The sequence below is a fragment of the Gossypium raimondii genome, chromosome 9 (assembly GCF_025698545.1).
Source record: "Gossypium raimondii isolate GPD5lz chromosome 9, ASM2569854v1, whole genome shotgun sequence".
Taxonomy (NCBI): Eukaryota; Viridiplantae; Streptophyta; class Magnoliopsida; order Malvales; family Malvaceae; genus Gossypium; species Gossypium raimondii.
In genome coordinates, this window is record NC_068573.1 from 3,658,200 (window position 1) to 3,680,322 (window position 22,123).

Consider the following 22,123-nt stretch of genomic DNA (forward strand, 5'->3'; position numbering starts at 1 on the left):
TCATTTCATCTCCTAGGTGTATAATAGTCATTTTACCCTATGGGGGTATTTCGATCATTTTACTCTATTGGGGTATTTCGATCGTTCTACCCTATGGAGTATTTTGGTCATTCTACCCTATAGGGTTATTTCGGTCATTTTATCCTATGGGGGTATTTCAGTCATTTTACCCTATGGGGGTATTTTGATCATTTTACCTTATGGGGGTTATTCGTTCATTCTACCCTATGAGGGTATTTCAGTCATTCTACCCTATGGGGGTATTTCGATCATTTTACCCTATGGGGGTATTTCGGTCATTCTACCCTATGGGGTATTTCGGTTATAATAGTGTAAATAGGCCTAAGGCCCATTACTTGACCCAAGTGGCGTGTGGCCCGTTCAACCCAGATTTCGCCACGGTTATGAGATCTACATAACCTAGTCCAGAATTCGCCACAAATCGTGGATTTCATCCATGTAGGGCCCACAAGCCCATTGAGTCCACATGACCCATTTTGACCCAACGTGGCCCATTACGGCCTAAGCCCATGGAAAAGCTCATCGAGGCCTTTACAGTTTATCACCCATGATTTGCAAGTTTGGCTTTCCACACAAGCGATCGCACACTCGTGTGGTCTCAACGCCGTATTTCAGCTTTTCGGCTTTTGCCGTTCTACAGTTACAGTGGGGTGGTTACACACCTGATTCGATTTGCAGATTCCCTTCGTTCTGAGCACTCTTATTCCAAAAATCAATGATCATCGCACCCTTGGTTTCCAGGTAATGTGCCAATCAACCTCGACCACCACCAGTTAGGAATGGAAGCAATGCAGGTTGGAGAAAGCTACGAAAATCTTGAAAACCTCACCGATCTCCCATCGAGAACAAGGAACAAATGAGATGATATATATCTCTCCATAACAGCAACCTCCCCAAATCCCAATATTCTCTTCTCAAATCTCTCTATGACCAATTCAAACTCCATTTAGCAGTATTTCAATCCAACTCTACCACCCACATGAATTAGGCAACAAAATAAATACTCCCTTTTTGATGCGCCACCACTCGAACCTTAGAACCCATGTACATTCCACAAGCCCCTTACCACTAGACCAACAACTCCTTAGTATCATATTTTAACCACGATAATTTAAGAACCTACTATCTAGATCCAAGGATTTTATTCACTTAAAATAAAAATTTTGCATAAGCCAAGGCTTGAACCCCTGACTTCTCAGACACTTCCAAACACTCCTAAATCACTTAACCACTGAAGCAGACATTCATTTATGTTACTTCCTTGCACAACTAAATATTTATGTGTAGTCTCCTAACTATTCCATTGTTCAAAACCTATTTCTTCTAGTCTCGAAATTCGGGGTGTTATAGTGAAATTAAACAAAAGGAAGGAAATTTTTGGCGAACAATGAAGGAATGACTATAAGGTTTTCTTAAGGAACGATAAGTATAGTACCCTAGAGATATGGTAAATGTAATGAAGTTTGAGGGAATAATGTATGAGGTAAGCAGAAAGAATAAGTTATACGAAAAACTTTGAAGGAAAGGCTTCATATGGAAAGTTATGGTGAACTTTAAAGATGAACCCCGAAAGATACTTTGTGGCGAACTCTGTGCTAAGTGATTGGCGTAGTCTACTTCGCCCCTAAAAATAAATGGAAAAATTGGTGAGTACAAAAGATAATTTATGAATCTAGTAATAAGGTTCGTCCAAGGATAGGATTTAAAGAGACATAGAAAGTAATGAGCTTCTAATATGATATGCTTGAAAGGAAGAATTGACCACCTAAGTATGGGCTACTCTCTAGAGTATGACAAAGTTATGGTTTAATGATTGTAGAAGAAAGGTAAGTTTTTAAAGACAAATAGAGGAAGGTGATGGCCTTAGGTAAGAAAAGATTAATACAGTACGAAGGAGGAAAATTCCCGTGAAGTACCCACTAAAGGGAAAAATAAAGGTCTAAGGACACATGAAGGATATTCAAAGCCTCTAAAAGCATAGTGGTGTAAGGAATCAAGTATTTAAGGATTTTCTCACTAAGTTCTTATGAACTTACTAAAGTTATTTCCTATTTCAGGTTGTAAAGATGTACTCGCCGAAGGACGACGCCAAGGCTGCACCAAAGAAAAAGGCAAATTGGCTATTATGCATACAGAATGAGTTAAGAGGCATACTCAAACTTTAACCAATGTTTATAATTATATCAGTGCTTTAAGGTACTTTGTTAAGTTGGAAGTTAAAACATAAATGTCACTAAAAATTTAAGTATCTTGAATTGTATTTATAATCGCTCGTAGTACATGAAAAGGAAAATTCCAAACAGAAACTAAACTTTATAGTAGCTACTAATAGAAAATTTTCATTGACAAAACCAAATGGATTAGGTTACATCTATAATAGGGTGTAATACCCAAAATCCAGATCCAGTGAATCAAATCGGGTTGAGGGCGTTGCAATTACGATCAAACTATGTTCAAATTATAATATTAATGATTAATTGCAACCAATACAATCATACAATACAATTTAAAGCCATTTTCGAGTTTTATACAAGCTTACGAAAGCACTAAAGCTAACCCGAGGTCAAATTAGGACCAAATAGTAAAATTTTCAAAATATTGGGTTGATGTCACAATGTCAATGAGTTCCTTGTCGCGACGCAACATACTGAGTAGGTGTCATTGTGACCTCGAGTACACATCTTAACAACATGAATCTTGGGCTACTCTTCGTCGTAATGTTGGGGATATGAAGTCGTGACATGACATACTGTTTCCATAAAAGTCAACAAGGAACAAGTTTGAGAGACTTGTAATAACACTTTACGTTCCAATTACAACCAAAAAAAAAATATGCCAACTGCGTTCAAGCTAAAATATGTCAAATTGATACTTTATAACAACATCAAGCAATTGACTTCTAAATTCGACCATTTTTGATACAAAATCAACTTAAACCTCAAGGTTTAGTGTTTATGGTTCAATCTATTCAATATATTACCATCCCAGATAGCCTAATTATAATGGTTCACAATCTAATAACAGTCTGGATGTCCTGACAATGATGGTTCATTCTATTTTTACCTATGCTACCATCCAAAATGGACCGTTATTAGCATAATACTGAATTGATACACATTGTAACCATGTAGCACATATAATCTCATCATCAAATCATTATTCAAACACATACATTCATATCATACATATTTTTTATTCAATTTCCACAACACATCACATTTTAAGGTAATGTATATAATTTATCATCTTATTCATTTTAGCCCTCTATTCTGATATCATCTAACCCATTTAACATTACAATTCACTTTATCATTGTATACTCACCTTGACATTCCATATGCAACTAGCAAATATGTGAAAATAATTAAAATGATACGAATTGTAAAGGTACAAACCAGGGTCTCACGTCACTTGTCGATAAATGTCATTTTTCCTTTCCCTCTCAATGGCTCAGCATCAATGTTATCTATGTAAAGTCATAAAACATATTATTCAATCAATTTCTAGCCAATCATAACCAAATATCAAATTTTCATATTTTACAATTTATTCAATTTAGTCCCTAAAACTAAGACAAGTATTACTTTTAATTTAAAGCTTCAGATTAAATTTCAATTTTACAACTATTCATTAGGGGCCCTCTACTTTCTATTCCTACCAAAATTGAAGAACAATTTTGCATTTTATTCACTTTGGTACCTAATATGCAAAACTATCAATTAAGCTTTACAATTTAGTCATTTTCTTAAACCAAGCTTAAAATCTATCAATTTCAACAATAATTCTTCAAGAAATCAACAATCAAAACTTTGTAAAACTTTAATAGTTTTGTAAATTGGTACATGGGCTATCTAAATCAAGCTCCTACGACCTCAAATTTAGAAAAATTACAAGAAAAAGGGAGTTGAAATTACCTTTCAATTTATGGTTGAATACTTCAAGGGTTTTAGAGCTTTTCCTTTTATTTTCCTTGTAATTGGGATGGTGGGTTGAGGAAGATGTCATACCCTAAATTTGGCGAACCCGATCAGAAGGCATATAAGTGTGAAATTATCTATTTGGCGTGGTTTAGTTCGCTCATTTACAGTTTTCCAGTGAATAAGAGTTGGCATATAGTATTTGCCATGCAGGTAATTAAAGATGTTATCTTAGGTTATTCTTCTATTTAAGAAAAAGAATATGTCAAGAAAAAAGTAAACGTGGTGTGAGTTACTGCCAAATGTATAGTTCACCAAATGTATAGTACGCTCAGTTTCCCTAAACACTGTGTTAATTGAGTTTGTAATGTGATTTGGTTAGAAGCCAACTGAATTGACTGGTTAAATGATATTTGTACATAATCCTCATTTATACTTCTCTCAAACTTTGTAGGCCATTTATTAAGACAAAATTTGGATACAATTGACACTTGTCAAGTTCCACTAAGGGGGAAATTGGATATATATATTATGAGAAGGATTAGTCAGATGATTTTTCTTCCTTCAATACTACTCTCTAGTTATCTTTCTTAAACTTATATGTTTTCTTCTCCTTTATAAAGTTGGAAGCTAAGGTTTTCAAATCAATGAGTGGATATACCACCTCATAGTAAGTTTGATAGCTTTGCATGTTAAGTTTTTGAAAGATTAAGTATATTAAGAAGCAAATGAACTATAGGTTGTAAATAGAGACCCTACATGGGAGTTGTCTGTAAATAGGGTTCAATGATATTGTTTGTGAAACTTTGTCGGGATAGTAAACATGTGATTTTGTATGTTGCCTGTGTGGCGTGATCTGTTAAACCTTAGTGGCGTATTTTGTATATGTTGTGTAAATCCTGTAATGTCGATGTACTAGAATTAGTTAACTACCTATTTAGTAAGATCTGTGTATATTCTAAGATTTATTCGATAATTAGTTCGATAATAAGGATCTGATGAGTTTGAAGATAGCTTGGTTTATTTGATCTTGTAATGAAGTTTGATAAGCTTTAATGGGCGTTTTCTGAATAAGATTATGTATTGGTAATCTTAAAGGGAGTATTAGCCCTAGTAGTTCGTCAGTATAAGACATGGGGGCGTATTCTTTTATATAAATGAATAATCTATGTGTTCATTGGAATGAGTTCATTTACGTTATGTAATCATGATGTCTGAAATCTGGTATCCACCATATATGAATTGTTTTCATGGTTCATTTAGAGACTATTTGTAATCTGAGTCGTTTATCAAATTGGGCGTTCTGGTGTTATGTGACATAGACGTGGAATGCTTCTGAATGATCTTGAATGTTACATCGTTAGTATGAGTATGGTTTAGGTTGGGTCAGGGTATGATATGATATGATTGATAGTCTGATAATCATCAAACTCAGTATGAGAATTTGCAATATGTAAGACCGGTAAGTGATATTCGCCAAGAGTGAGTGTCTGTGAATAACCATTATAAGATAAAGGGAAAATGTTATTTGAAGGGTAAATTTGTATAAAAGTGGGTTTTGTATAGGTATCCTTTTTAGAAGTATCTCCGTGGATTTAAGACAAAAGAAGATGTAGTTATCATCTTGAAAGATTTGAAGTTAGCCAGCTAATATTAACGTTATAAAGCTGTCCGCCAAAGACAAGGTGGTAATCCAAACTTTTAAGTTAGGGAATTCAACTTGAAAGACATAAAGGTATTTTATAGTTAAAATCGATAAGTTCGTATGAACTTATAAGTATTTGTTCATGTTTTAGGTTATGCTGGAATAATGAGTTCGCCAGGAGGGACCAAGCCAGGAGCGTAATAATGAAGTGGTTTGAAGTGGCGATATTGTGCATATAGGGATTCTTTAAGGGCATAGTGATAGTATTTTATGCCATGTTGAGAATGATATTTGTACATTTTAAAGTTGTAATAAGTCTGTAGTATTCTTAAGTATATTTCCCTATTTCATAAGTATCAAGACACTTAAGAAAACAATAAGAAAAAATGTCTTTAAAATGTGAGTTTACGCTGAATGGTTTGTAATTTTTTATAAGTGTTTGTGTTGTAATACCCGAGATCCAGACTTAGTAATTTGGGTCGAGTTTAAAGCGTGAAAAAAGATGAAAATGGTTGTCATCATTTCCCACTTACTTTATATTTATACATTAATTAAGACTAATTAAGCCAACTTAATTAACATAATTTAATTAATCTAATCTATCTATTAACTTTAATTAATGGGAGTTGACATCATCATCTTCTAAATCTCAATTATAAATGGTTTAATAACCATTTTGGACATTTGGCTAATTTCTATTTTAATCCTCAAGTCTTTTGTCAACTAAAAATCTATAACGATTGGATATTTACAATTTAGTCATTGAGCCTTAATTAGACACAATTTCAGCTAAATCGCTTAGCCATTTTTCAATTCAGGAACACACTAACTCAGTAAATACCCCTATTTAATATTTACGGACTTAGTTTATGAAAATAAGGTCTTGAAACTACAATTTTTGATACCACTGAAAACCGAGTTATTACAAAATGTACCTTTTTTTACTGGTACTAGTGCATACCAATATTAGTCTATTTTGGTGTACCTTTTAGACTAACAACTATTTTTGAAAAATATTTAATATATGTATACAAAATATGTTTATAAATATTAAATAAATAAGATTAAATCAATTTCAAATAAAAAAATCATCAATAATGTAAATATTAATAAAAATTTACAAATATAATAAATTATTCATCAAACATCCCGAATCATTTCATACTAAGGATATAATAATTTATAATTTGATAAATCCAAAATAAATAAGAAAAAAATATTTCAAACATTCAACCACAAGATTATCTAATACTAACTTACTAAACATATAAGAGTTGTGAATTCAGAGTTTGAAATAACTTTTTTTTACTTGGTTAATAGCCTCAACTATGCTAGCTGTCAAAGGTTTATTATTATTATTATTTATTCAAATTTCAAACGGTAATAAAATTATAAAAGTTAAAAGACAATATTAAATGCTAAGGCAAAACATGTCTTGACCGGTACATGGCTTCTCGCTGAGATTGACCGGCCGTGTGCATAAGGGAGTGTTCTACAGTGAGTTACATGGTGTGAAGCCATGGCCATGTAGGTCACACGGCCTTGACACACGGGTGTGTCCTTGGCTGTGTGTGTAACACCTCTTACCCATGTTAGACGCCGGGACAGGGTACGAGGCATTACCAGACTTAAACATAACCAATCATACAAAACGAATCATGAAATTTCATCCAAATTAAAACATTCCATATTTCATCATAAAGTCCCTAATATAGGCTTACGAGACCCAATACATACTTTGAAAGTAGTTCGGGACCAAACCGAGAACTTTTGAAAACTTTGAAAAATTTCTTGAAAAACAGGGGCACACGCCCTGAGCACATGGCCATGTGGCCAAATGTGTGGATGAAAGTTAGGATATTTACCAAGCCTTTTTCCATCCAAACATTTACACACTAATACCAAATTTATCAACACACAACATGGCATTAACATAAACGTACAACTTAACCAATAATAGCCAACATCAATGGCCTTATACAAAATGAACTATCAAAAAACATAGGCCAACATTTTAGGCCAAATCAATTATGACACATAACAAAATAATCAAGTCCTCTATACATGCCATAATTAATAATATTGTTTTCAAAATACAAAAAAAGTGTTGATAGTGTGGATGGATCTCCGAACATCTCCGTACCCCAAGCTAGCTTGGTGAAACTATAAGACAAGGGAAAGAAAAGGGAGTAAGCATATAGCTTAGTAAGTTGGTATGTAAATAATAAACAATTTATTAACATGCTTTTATCAATCCTCATAATGTGTTCTCAAGATAATACAATCATATTTGCACATAGTTTCACTATTCACTCATGTTCATATCAAGCTATCTATACGAGTCATAATTAATAAATTATTTATATCTTGAGCTATGGAACTCCAAATTAAGATCTACTAAATTTATCTGAAACTATACTCACATATCTTCTTACCATAAAATTTTCAAAATTTATGGTTTAGCCAATCAGTACAGTTTATTCTTTAAAGTCATCCCTGTTCTACTGTCTGACAGTTTCGACCCTTCTTCACTAAAAATTAGTTATCTTCTCGTACGGGATTCAAATGATTTTCCTATTTGTTTCTATTGAAAATAGACTCATTGATAATTTTAAACATATAAATTCTAACCCTAATCCATAATTATTTTTATACAATTATTAATGAGTTTCCAAAGTCAGAACAAGGGATTCTGAAATCACTCTGACCCTGTCTCATAAAAATTCAAATATCTCATAATATGAAATTCTCTTGCTTACAACGTTTCTTCTATGTAAAAATAGACTCAATAAGATTTAATTTCATATCTTATTCAACCTCTAATAAGATTTTCATAATTTTTGGTGAATTTTCAAAGTTATACAACGGCTGCTGTCCATAGATAGTCATTATCAAATATTTACAAGTCTTCATAGTCATACTTACTCCACATCAACCTTACCAAAATTCGATCACATATCGAGCACATTGCTCATGAATATATATATACACATGTACCTGCACTCATTCATCACATAATCACAATCATTTACACTTAGTCATTTCCCGTTGAACACATCAGAATATTAACGGATTCATCGAAATATTTCACATAGTTCCACACTTGTAGCCAAAGCTACTTCACATCACTTATCACACATAGGCTCGTTCTCAAGCTATTCACATTCACGGGTTTGCTCACACAAGTTGTCGGTCATTCGTAACTACTCAGTGCTGCACACACAAGCTGTCAGGTATCCGCAACACATGCCGAATTACCCAGTCACTGATAGAACTTATAAGACCAACACCTAGATTCACTTAGTCATAATTTCACATAGCTTTCACATAGTTTCCTAGTGACATGTCACTTGTATCCTATTCTATTCTTAAGGTTCAACTGGGAAATTTCTCACTTGTTGATATTTTGTCAAATACATCAAATATTCAACCACATTTCACAAAATATATCAAAATATGAAAGCGTAAGTAAAAACGATGCATTATTTACATACAAACTTACCTCGGTCCAAAATATCAAATGTTTCCGTCTTAGTCCACAAACTTGCCTTTCCCCGGGCACACGGCCTGGGCACACAGGCATGTGAAGATTGGGTTCAAATTTTGAATCACACATGGCCTGAAAGAGTTGTATACGGGTGTGTGACATGGCCGTGTTGCCCAACACGGGCCTTTACACGATAATGTCACCCTTTTTCACCCTTAAACCCTAATTTGTTTTGGTTTTGTCTTATTCATTCTAATCCCCCAAAATCCAAAAAGCAAAACCCTAGCCACTGCTCTTCACAGTCCTCCCTGACACTGTCGACCACCATTCACCATCGCTCCCACTGCACATAACATCCTTTCTTTCTTCTCCTCTTGCGACAACCCCTACCCACAAGCATTCCTACTCTTTCCCTTTCCTTTCCAGCCACCTATAACCAAACTTCCCCTCTCCCCTTTGTTTTTTCCCCTTCCCTCCGTCTTTTCTCTTTCTCTCCTCCTTCCTATCGCAACCTTCCCCCTAACTGAACCCCTTCTCCCCCCACCCCCATTCGCCCTCATCCTTTCTCCCTTTTTTCCCCTTTCCTTTTTATTTTCCCCCGTCCCCTCCTTCAAGCTGCAAACCACCCTAAACCCTCCCTTTCCCCTTCGAAAAACAACCTCCACTCCCCCACTTCTGAAACACCCCCTCATCGCCTCACCTTCCACCATCCCTCCATCCCCGTTGCCATCCGTACCTCATCCAACCATCGCCACCGATCTCCGCTGCCACCATCCCACCGTCGGTCCACCAACATTTGTCTTTTTTCCCTTTTTATTTATTTATTATTCTTATTTATTTTTATTATATTTATTATCCTTTGTTTTCTTATTTTTATTTTTTTATTCTTATTATGTTTATTATTTATTATTATTTATTCTTATTTTAGCTATCGTAGTATTACATTGGTGACTTGAATTAGTATGCTCTTTTTGTTTGTGTTGATTTATTATTTTCATGTATTATTATTATTATTATTATTATTTTCTTATTACTTAGTTTTATTTTTGTTATGATTATTAGTCATTTTGGTATTTCTATAGTTATGTTAGAGGTGCTCATGGGTCGGGCGGTCTGCCCGGCCCGACTAACCTTAGAAATATGAGCTTGGGCAAAAAATGAGGCCCGATTAAAAAGCGGGCAGGCCTCAAGCACAACTTTCTTGGTTGTTTCTTACTGCCAAATTTTAATATAATAAATATTTTTATTATTTATTATTTTTTAATTTTAAAATACTTTTAAAATACTTTTATTAAATTTTTAAATTTTAAAATTTTTTAAAATACTTTTTAATTTTTTAATTTTAAAATATTTTTAAAATACTTTTTTAATTTTATTTTAATTTTAAAATAATTTTTAGTATTTATTTAAAAACGGTCAGGGCAGGCTTATGAATTTTTTCCGTCGGCCTGGGCAAAATTCTAGGCCCATATTTCGGGCCGGGCCTACCTAGGACCCGGTGAAATTTTTTTCGGGCCGGCCGAACCCGGCCCATGAGCACCTCTAAGTTATGTTAGGAGTTGGATTTATTGTTTTATTATGTTAGGGTTTTGTTTTCTATTATTATTATTCTTTCATTATTATATTATTCTCGCTGCTTCTTTTATGTGACTGTCCGATTCAAGTATTTACCTGAGTGTTCAATCTTGTGACTGTTGAATTTAGCGCGATTCAACTTTCATTTTGTGATTATTTGAACTGATCCATTTTGTCGATTCATGCTTTTACATTGAATATAAAAATTAATATTTGGTTAATTTATTTTATTGCAGATTCACCAAGACCAACACATGCGGCAAATCTATCGTGGCCGTCCCAGCTTCGAAAATGCAGAAGACTCCAGGCGCGACGCGACCTCTTCTTTGGGCGCTTCTGCTGATAAACATCATCCCAGAGGAAAACACATCAGAAACATGCCGAGTCTAATATAAAAGCGAAAGTGAGTGATTTATTCCCGGTGGATTTTTTTTTGTCCATGCAAAATATAGTAAGAAATGAATTGAGATAAAGGCAGAAAAATTAAAGGAAACTAAAATCTAAACGTTCATACATAACTAAGAACAATAGTAACAACTGAAAAAATAAGCTAGAAACTCTTATCACATTCTAAAAGTTCAAGTAGAGTTTAAAGGTATTACATTTTGGATAAAGAAATGATGTAATTTAAGCACAAGCAGGGGCTTGAAAGTCTCTGATGGTTACGTAGACTATGGAATGAGCTGCAATATGGATGGGTGTGGAAGCATTGACAAGCTTTGGCTCCACGGCCGTAATGTCAAATGTTTCTGTTGGAACCATTGGAACGTCATTCAGCAACACGATTTGACCTCGTATATTTCCAGCTAGCGCAGCCAAATGATACTCTTCTCTATCCTTGGAACCTCTAAATTCAAAATTAGGCTTCACAACATCCGTGGATCTTAAATTACGACCCTGATGTTTGTAATTTGAAAGGGTGACATTGAACGAGCTATCTTTCGACAAGTTAATAAAAATGATAGAAATCCCATGCTACAAGAGATAAAATGATTCTGATAACATTTAATAAAAATAAATAATTTGAAAAACGAAAAGTTCGCTCTATCAAAGTTGGCTTACCTTTTTCTTCGCACAATGAGCATATACACGCAAATTTGGGTTAGACTCTTGAGTTACGGCAAGTACAGTACTTCCCATAAGTCGGTGCCATAGAAGTGCACTAGAAACAAAACAAATTAATAAGATGAATTATGTTGGTTGCTATAGGGAAAAAAGCAAGGATAAGGCTTACACTATCTGTGTGAAGATACGGACCCGTAGTAATCTGGATTGGGAATAGATGTTGTAGTATTAAGTAAAGCATAATTTCCACCGATGAGAGTTTGCCTGCAGAAGACCTTCTGATTGTAGGTTGAAGCTGTTAAACTAAAACCAAAACAGTAAGGAACTAAGGAAAAATAAAGAATTAAGAAAATTCTTCCTGTTATTGATGCATGCAGAAACCCATGCATTTATAGTCAAATGTACGTAACTGTTGTTTAACAGACTAACTGAATACTAACTGCTTAAACAGTAACCGTTATAACAACTGCTTTAGTTACTACTCTAACATTCCCTCTGCTTGTTTGTCTTTTGAGTTACAAAGTTCTTTTGACATTAAAACTCTAATAGCATGTCTGAAGTTTGAAAACAGCTTCGGTGTGATTGGTTTTGTGAGGACATCTGCAATTTGTTGAGTAGAAGGAACAAAATTAACTTGTAGGCACCCAGCAAGAATCTTCTCTCGAACAAAGTGATGGTCAATTTCAACATGCTTCGTCTTGGTGTGATGGGTGGGATTCTCAGCAACAGACACCGTGGAGGAATTGTCGCACCAGATGATTGGTACCTTGGACACTGACATTTTAACTTCATTCAGCAACTGTTGAATCCATAATAGCTCAAACACGCAGTTAGCCAAACTGCGATATTCTGCTTCAGCAGATGATCGAGACACTACTGGTTGTTTCTTTGAACACCATGCCACCGGATTTGGACCAAGATATACCACATACCCAGATGTAGAAAGACGATCTTTGACAGATGAGGCCCAGTCAGCATCAGAGTAAGCCACCAGTTCACGTGTTCTCGCTGTAAGGCATAGTCCATGATCCATGGTGCCTGCTAAATATCGTAAGACACGTTTGAGTGCTCTCCAATGAGTTTCGCTTGGAGCACTCATGTACTGACTAGGTTTGTTAGTACAAAATGATAGATCGGGTCGGGTAATACACACATACTGTAGCATACCGACAGCACTTCTATACAGGTGCACATCAGAGAAAGGCGGGCTACCATCTGAGGCTACTAGCTTGGGAATGCTTACCATAGGCGTTGGTGTTGCTGCTGCTCCATGCATTCCAGTTTTCTCAAGGAGGTCTGTAACATATTTCTTCTGGCTTAGTAACAATCCCTGAGATGTGCGTTGAACCTTTATCCCCAAGAAGAAACTAAGTTCTCCCATGTCCTTAAGAGCAAACTTGCCATGAAGACGACGAACAACATCTTCTATATCTTGTTCATGACTGCCAGTAATCACTATGTCATCGACGTAAACCATAAGTAAGAGATGCTTTCCCTCAGACACCCGTATGAACAAAGAAGAATCAGCTTTGGATCCAAGAAAACCAAGTTGCGTTACTAGATACTCCTTAAGAGTCTGAAACCATGCACGGGGAGCTTGTCTCAGCCCATATAGAGCTTTGTTTAGCTTGCAGACCAACTTTTGACCAGCACTACCAGGAACTTCAAAACCAGGAGGTTGTTCCATGTAGATTTCTTCAGTGAGCTCGCCATTAAGAAATGCATTGTTTATATCGACTTGTCGTAGAGACCATCTTTGCATAACTGCAAGTGATAGAACAGTGCGAATGGTAGAAGCTCGCACTACCGGACTATATGTATTATGGAAGTCAAACCCTGCATGTTGAGAAAAACCTTTTGCGACTAACCGAGCCTTGTATCTGTCAATTGATCCATCAGCCTTTCTTTTAACTTTAAACAGCCATTTGCACCCTACTGCTCTTCGATTTTCTGGGAGAGAACACAGAGTCCATGTATTATTGCGAGTCAAAGCTTGCGATTCACTGTAAACTGCTTTCTGCCAACACTCAAATGTCATTGCTGTATGAATGTCAGGAGGATCATCGCTGGATGAAGAATCTGTCATGCTAAGGTATGCTTTCGGCTTGAAGATCCCAGCTTTGCTTCTGGTTACCATTTTATGGATGTTAACTGGTGGATGTGGAAGTGGGTGTACTGGTTGTTGAGGTAATGATGTCATAGACGCAGGTTGTAAAGAAGGAATTTGTTGTTGGGAATTTGACATAGGCGATGTGGATGAAGTAGGTTGACTATATGGGATATTATGGGTGGAAGCATGTGGGGTGGATATTGATTGTGACATGACAGGTGTAGTAGAAGTAGATGTGGTAATAGGTGGAGGTGTAGGCAAAGTACTTGGACATGTTTCATGGGGAGTAGGTAGAACTAAAAGTTTAGAACTAACGTGTGGAGTAGGTTTACTAGGTGATGTAGTTGCTGGAAAAGAAGCGTTGTATGGAAAAACATTTTCATTAAAGGTGATATGACGAGTGACATAGACTTTACCATTGGAATATCTAAACTTATAACCTTTATGGTAAAGAGAGTAACCAAGAAAAACACATGGTGTCGACCGAAATTGTAGTTTTGACTTGGTAAATGGCCTAAGATTGGGAAAGCATAAACAACCAAAAATTTTAAGGTAGGAGTAGTCAGGCTTTGTTTGAAACAATTTTTCATATGGTGAGGTATCACCCAACGGATGAGAGGGTAACCTGTTAATCAAGAATATGGCACTGCAGAAAGCTTCATTCCAAAAAGACAAGGGCATTGAAGCATGAGCTAACATGGAAAGCCCTGATTCAACAATCTGTCGATGTTTGCGCTCAACAAGGCCATTCTGAGCTGACGTGTATGGACAAGTGAGACGATGCATGATGCCTTGTTGGTTTAAATAACTCTTCAATGCCTGAAACTCCCCTCCCCCATCTGTTTGTAAAGACTTGAGCTTTGTACCAAGTGTTCTTTCAACTTGGCGGTGAAACTGTGGGAACACATTGAAGACATCAGATTTGTTCTTTAAAAAATAAAGCCAAGTATACCGCGAACAGGCATCAGTAAAAGAAACATAATATCGAAACCCATTAGAAGCAATCGGAGCTGGTCCCCAAACATCAGCCACAACCAGTTGTAGAGGCAATGTGTATGTAGCAGATGATTTTGAAAATGGAAGCTTACATTCCTTACCAAGGTGACAAGCAGTACAATCAACAAATTTATTGTTATCAGAAAACTGAACATTACATCGTATAAGTGCTTTAGTAAGCTTTGCACGACAGGGATGTCCTAATCGATAGTGCCAAACACTAAGAGGAAGTCGGACACTAGATGTGAAACACTGAGCGGACTTAGAAGACTCATGTGCTCCAGCAGTTGAATTAACATGAAGTCTGCACAACCCTTGATGAACCGAACCATGAAGCAAAACCTCCCTTGTCTTCAAATCACGCACCTGGCACTGATTAGGGAGAAATTCAAACATGACCTGATTGTCTTTAGCAAACTTGGAGACAGATAAGAGATTCTTAGTAATGCCAGGAACGAGTATACAGACATTTGCTTGTGGGGGGGCTATAATTGTTGCTTTTGTAAGACAAATCAAATCTATGATAACAGCGGTCAACCAGATGACCGGCCTTTCCACACAACTGACATTGGATTTTTGAGTGAGAACGACCACGTCCACGCCCCCGACTCGTAGACGATGAGTTATAGGAAGGAATTGAACCTCTAGTCCTTGTAGAATCAGATGATTGATGAGATACCATATTAGCGGAACTCGATATTTCAGTATTCACGAGCTGTTGTCGAGCTTCAGCATCAAGAAGCATGGATGTAACCCCTTGAACGGTGTAAGGCACTTGACTTGATGTAACAATTGTAATGATAGACTCATAGTCGGGCGAAAGACCATTTAAAATCACAGTGATGTGCTCCTGCTCACTGATAATCTCACCACAGCTTGCAAGATGATCACAACAGCCTTTAATCTTGACCAAGAAGTCTTTCATGCTCAGTTCACCTTTGCGCTGGGAATGCAAGGCCCGACGATAAAACATCAACTTGGAAGTAGTTTTGCTGCCATACAGGGTGACAAGTGCCTTCCAAATCTTTGCACTTGTATCCATCCCAATCAAATGAGGCAGAATAGATGAACTGATGGAAGATAACAGCCATGATGCAAGTGCACTATCCTGTTGCTCAAAATGAATAAAATCTGGATTCTCACAACAATCACCATTTTCATCAGCAAGAAACTGCGTGGGAGGATCTTGTTCGTCCAAGAAACGTTGAAGTTTATGCGTCTTGACTGCCAAGAGTACTTGTTGTCTCCAAAGCAAGTAGTTACTATCATCAAGAAGAATGCTAATCTTCTTTGTAGAAAATAGCCTGCTGTCGATAATACCATCAGCAGCATTACAAGCCATTTCGAAAATGCACAGCAGATTTTTTTTTCAGGCAAAAATCATTAGAAAAGAGTTTACCTCTGATACCATGTTAAACTAAAACCAAAACAGTAAGGAACTAAGGAAAAATAAAGAATTAAGAAAATTCTTCCTGTTATTGATGCATGCAGAAACCCATGCATTTATAGTCAAATGTACGTAACTGTTGTTTAACAGACTAACTGAATACTAACTGTTTAAACAGTAACCGTTATAACAACTGCTTTAGTTACTACTCTAACAGAAGCCATTCCCAATTGATCAAGATACCTATTAAGGGAGAAAAGTTCAACCGCGTGTTTTATTATACACAGAGAAAAGGAAGAGGTAGAAGAAAAGGAGAGAAAAATATTACCAAAATCCATCAGCAAAAGTTGGGGACAAATCTTTAGTACCGCCGTGGAGAGCTCCGCCAGATTCAGAAACCCAAGCTCCCGACTGCGGTTTAAACTTGTTGACAATATTCAAAACACCTTTATAGGTTTGGGAAACTTGATTTAAGTAAGATGGATCTTGAATCTTGGCAATCATGTTTGGATCATCACCTGCATATGCATCCATCGAATTAAGAAACTGACCCTACTAGTAATAAGTAAGCCTCTAAAAGCTCTTCGATAAACACTGAATTGAGACATATTTGGATACCCGGTCCAAGATTATAGATATGGTGTGTAACTCCATCAACAACATCATGTCCTGAAACTTCTAGGAAGGAATTAAACCATTTCTCATCATAATAGCCACTAGGACCTAGAACCTTTGGTTGAGTTTTTGGATCTGGGTGTAATTCTTTCACTAGATTCTTAAGTACTACTATGTCTTTTCCATATTGTTCAGCCTCAACGCTTGCACCCATCCCAGCTCCGGAGAGTTGATTTCCTGAAATAATAAATGGATTAAAATACAATTCGAAAAATAATGAAAAACAATCTCATGCAGAGCTTCGGGAAAACAAATTTAGTTACCAAATTCATAAGAATCAACTTTGTATCCCTTGGAAATAGTATACTTCATGAAATCCCCTGCATTTTGCGATTGCCAATCGCCAACCCAAAGACCCTTTTCGATTTCTGACCGATTTCTTCCGAGAAGAGCATTCAACCCGAATGTAACCTTTACTCTTCAAAATGTCATATCAATAAAGTCAATGTCTTTACTAAGAAAAAAAGGGAATGTTTAATTCTTTTTCGGAATAAATAGAAATACCAACCCAGTTTGATTGAAAAAATTATTGAGTTGGTCCCATCTTTCCATGGGAAGGCAGCCCTGAGAGAATCCAAATAAACTATCTTCATTTTTGATGAAATTGGGGCAATTCTTAACTCCTCCTACTCCGTACACCACATGATCTTGCAACGACCCACCAATTTTGATTCTTAAAGGATTGAATGCTGAAAGTAGCATTAAAAATTAGTCTGAAATTGTTCTTACCACTTTGCACCAAGTTTAGTCCAACTCGTTCACGCAACCACTCTTATGAGGTGGCTTTTAACGATATTCGAACCGCAATATTTGCAATCTTTTTTTTATTCATAGGGTATGGACTACCATGGATATATTATATCGTAGAACTCACCTTTTACTGCATTTATTAGACCCTTCATTTTCAAATCCTCGAAAAACATAAAGTACAAGAAAAGTCAAAATTTATGTAAAAGACATTGTTCATACACACAAAATAAAATATTCATACCAAATTTAAAATTCCAGCCTTTCCCCAAGGACATTGATTGTAGTTGCATTTTCAAGAGGCCACCAATCCAATGTAGTGCATACAAAGTTATCATCTGTTTCAAAGAATTGGTGTTGCTCCCTGAATCACAATGTTCACATTTTGCGTCGACGAAAGCGATATCTGGGAAACAAGGATTGCTAGGCTGAATATGCATTTCAAATCCATATTCACGAAAGAGCAGGAAGAATTGAGGGTAATGCAATTGTAATCATGCATGTGTTTATATATATGCGTGTATTAAAAGTTTGTTACAATTAGATATGAATTTAAAATTTGTTAGGAAATTTAATCGTGGCAAAGCCATCATCATCATTTTGTTTAAAAGTTACAGTTTTGCAGCTGCAACTTATTCCTTTTCAACTACGGTCGAGATAATGGTTCCAACTCGTTAGTTGGCATGAAAATTTCGTTTTAAAACCACTTTTGGGCCGTCTACCATTTCAATTCCAAATTAAAGGCTTGTATTGTTTCTTTAGCTTTTATGTCTTGTTCTCCATATTGTTAATGGAATAGGAGTGTGGGTTTTGTTACAAGGAATATTTTAACAATTAAATATTGCATGCTAAGGAAGTCTGCGGAGATTATATTATTGCAATAATTAAACCTATCATTAAACTTGAAATGTTAGAAATTCAGTGTCCATAGTAGTAGCTTTCTAGAAAAAGTTTCCCACATTTGTTTCTTCGAAAATTTTCCGGAGAGTACCTATCCACTTTCGCTCCAAATTCCTAGACTAAGCAAGACTTCCTTTTGTTTTCAGTGTAATGAAATGCATAAAAAAATCAAACCGTTAGAACCTAAAATCCAAACCCTATAGGGATTGTTTATTTTGTTTTTCTGAATTTTTATGCCCTTTTTATATTAAAAATTCGAAACCAATCAGGGAAGAACAAATGCCGCCCAAGTGCCCATATTTCACCTTGTATACGATAAAAGCCAATTAGGTAAGCCACCTACCTAGTGGATTTGGCACTTGGCTTAGTTGGCCAAGTAGTACAAAATTCTTTATTTAAAATTTGCAAAGTATATTTTCCATCGAAATTCGGGGTTACTGACATTGCAAAATTACTAAAAACTGTTAATTAAGTATGTTTGAATGTTTATAAACTTTATTATTTGATATAAGGATGTTTGAATTATTTATGTTTTTTAATTGATGAAATTCCACCAGCTGATGATTATATTGTGTAGATGCATTTTTTTCACATTTGCATCTATCTTGTTTTTCTCTGAACCACTGAATTTTTTTTACAAACGAGAGGAGTTAACCCCCTATTCAATTATACCTCTTTCCACACATTTGAATAATATAGGGACTAGATTACCCTATTTTAATTTGAAAGGGACTGAATTGCTCGTGTCCTAACATTTTATTAACGTAAATAGTCAATTTCGTCATTAATTGTCCTTTGTTCCACACTCTCCTATAGTACATGGACTAAATTGGTCCTGACTCTGTTGTACAAGGACCTCCTGTGTTATTTTTCCCTACTAACTAAAAGAAGTAAAATAGGAAGTACCATAAAAAGAAAACAAGAATAAAAGAACAAAACAAGTCGTGGGAAAGTTATGAACGAATTGGCTACTCAAATTAATTAGGCATCCAAGGCGCGAGTGGAAAGAGTACTCAAACCCCACAAAATCAGAATGACGAGGTTGACGTAGAATAATTTCAATCTTCAATGAGGAGAGGCTTATACCTTTTCCACAACGGCCCGAGACAAAAGAGGGCGTTCGTTATCCTTAATAAGGTTTCTTTTCGCCACACATTGAAAACGAATACTATTTTCTTCCGATAGCGTTCATTTAATTCTTAATTTTTGGTATGTTGTAATATTTGGAAAAAAATATTTCTAACGTAAAGAAATGAGTTTCGATTAATTATTGTAACACCCAATTTGTACCCGGCCCGTACCAGGTAACAAATAAATGAAAACTGTCATATTACAAATGGCCTACAAGGCCCAAACCAAAACAACGCAGTGGCCCAAATTACAAAGGCCCGAAATAGAGGGGAAACCCTAGGGTTTCTAAGCTTCGGCCGCCGCAACTCCAAATCTCCCACGAAGGCCGAATCTCCATGGATCTTCACCTGCGCATCAAGGGAAAACAAAAATGGAAAGCGAATCAAAGATTTGTAAATCAAATAAAGAAACGGATTTGTTTCTTCTTTAGATTTATTCCATTCGGCTATAAAGTAGCCATTGTAACACTGTAACAAGGATCCGAATTCGAAATCAATAAAAACAACCATTTCCACAATCGAAAACAGCAAATACCAAGAGCAATACGATCGATTCAAAGGTTGATATTTACCGTTTTTTAATATTTTTTATTAAATTTTATACGAAAAAAAGAGAAATAAAAAGGAAAGAGGTAACCTTTTGAAGGTGCCTAGATCGCATACAAAGCGGCCGAGGAGCCACCCCGAGGATAGGTTCAAAACCGAAAGGTTTCGTGATTTTTCGAGGCTTTTTGCTGATATTTTTGAAGGATTTGAACCCAGATTTGGGTATAAGGGGGTTTGAAAGGCCGAATAGGGGATTTTCCACTTTTTCGGCCACCCCATATGGCGGCGCCGTCATCGGAGATCGGCGGCCGGCACAGTGGCCGACGACCGGCCGATGACTGAACCAGAGGCCGGTGCCCGGAGGTTGAGAGCTTTTTCGGAGGGATTTTCTGCTTTTTTTAATGAAGGAATGAATTTTTTTTTATAATTTTGGCTTAAATAGCCGATTGAAAACGGCACTGTTTGAAGGGGTATCTCTAGCGTCGACCCAACCGGACCTGGATCCGCGTGTTTTCATGCGAAGGGCAAATTGCGCTTTTGGCCCTCCGCCTTTTAATATATTTCCAATTAGGTTTTTTATTTTTAAATTGTCCCTTAATTTATTTTAAATTTCAATTTAACCCTTTTGAGCAGTACCGTTTTAGAGGAGAAGGGAAAATTCCCCTTCCAGCCCCTCTATGTAATTCGTGCGTTCAATTTAGTCCTCCAGACTTTATTTATTTGCAGATTTACCCCAGTTTTTTTTACTTGCAATCCAATTTAGTCTTTTTTTTATATTTTTCTTAAAATCAATTAATTTTGATAATGTAATTGTTATTTTTTTATTTTATGATTTTCATGTGTAATTATTATTTTATATATATATTTATATTTATTTTTATGTACGTATTTATACCCCTTTTTAAAAACTAATACTTTTCGCATATTTATATATATATATACTTGTTTTATTTATTAATTGATTTCGATATTATTTTAATTATTTCAAACCTATGTATTTTTATGTGTACATGTACATTTTTTTTGTTTATTTCAATCATTTGTTTATCAATTTATGTTTGCATATTTTTATTATTATCTTGCTCATTTATTTGATATTTTGCATGTCATTATCTTATTTATTTATTTATTTATTCATATTATTTCTATGAAATTGTTGTATTTATTATTGATATTTGTTTAAGGGCATCTATTCACACATTCAACATAACATTACACTATATTTTTACTCAATTTTAAAATAAAACTTTTCAAAATAAGGATAATACTCGTATTTAGGATTTTTCAAGAAAATTGAGCCCTAACGTATTGGGTTCCGATTTTTTTTGTAAAATCTAACAATCGAGGATTGCTCTTTAAATCAAACAAAATAAAACTTATCATCGAGAATTCAAGATGTTGTGTCCTAATGTATTGGATGTGACATGTTGATTTCTCGAGATAAAGATTTTTAAAGAAATAAAGGAAATATTGAATGTTTGGGATTTTAAGAAATTGTGCCCTAACGTATTGGGCCGCGATTTCTTTATAAATTTTAAACAATTAGATATTTTCTTAAATTTTATTACACGAATTTTTGACTAACTCATTGTGAAGAGAATAAAATGTTGTGCCCTAACGCATTGGGTGTGATATTTTTCTTTTCAAAATGAGAAGGTCTTAATAAATAATTTAATTTAATTAAGGATCGCATTTTTTTACTCTCGATTTCAAGACATTAATTAATCAATTTGGTACCAATTTTTGGGCGTTACGAGGGTGCTAATCCTTCCTCGTACATAACTGACTCCCGAATCCGTTTTTTGAAACTCGTAGACCAAAGCTATTTTTTAGGTGATCCAATCACACCTTAATAAAAGATTGGTGGCGGCTCCCAATTTTTGTTTTTTTAAAGTCGACAACTAATTTTAGTTTTTTTTCCA

At 35.5% G+C, this 22,123-nt stretch overlaps 1 protein-coding gene across 1 annotated transcript; it reads right to left on the bottom strand.

The window, feature by feature from the left end:
- Window positions 1-16,373: 16,373 nt before the first annotated feature.
- Window positions 16,374-18,065, bottom strand: LOC105797392 (heparanase-like protein 2). Its single transcript, XM_052620874.1, has 6 exons — window positions 17,870-18,065; window positions 17,387-17,567; window positions 17,142-17,296; window positions 16,822-17,055; window positions 16,532-16,721; window positions 16,374-16,446 (listed from the first exon to the last, which is right to left on the bottom strand). The coding sequence occupies exons 1-6, from the start codon at window positions 18,063-18,065 to the stop codon at window positions 16,374-16,376; spliced, it is 1,029 nt and encodes a 342-aa protein (XP_052476834.1).
- Between the last annotated feature and the right edge of the window lie 4,058 nt (window positions 18,066-22,123).

Coding starts and splice junctions, on each gene's coding strand:
- LOC105797392 (XM_052620874.1), bottom strand. CDS start 18,065: ATGCATATTCAGCCTAGCAATCCTTGTTTCCCAGATATCGCTTTCGTC. Junction 17,297..17,386: donor AATTTTTTCAATCAAACTGG/GTTGGTATTTCT, acceptor GACATTTTGAAG/AGTAAAGGTTACATTCGGGT. Junction 16,447..16,531: donor ACTTTTGCTGATGGATTTTG/GTAATATTTTTC, acceptor CTCCCTTAATAG/GTATCTTGATCAATTGGGAA.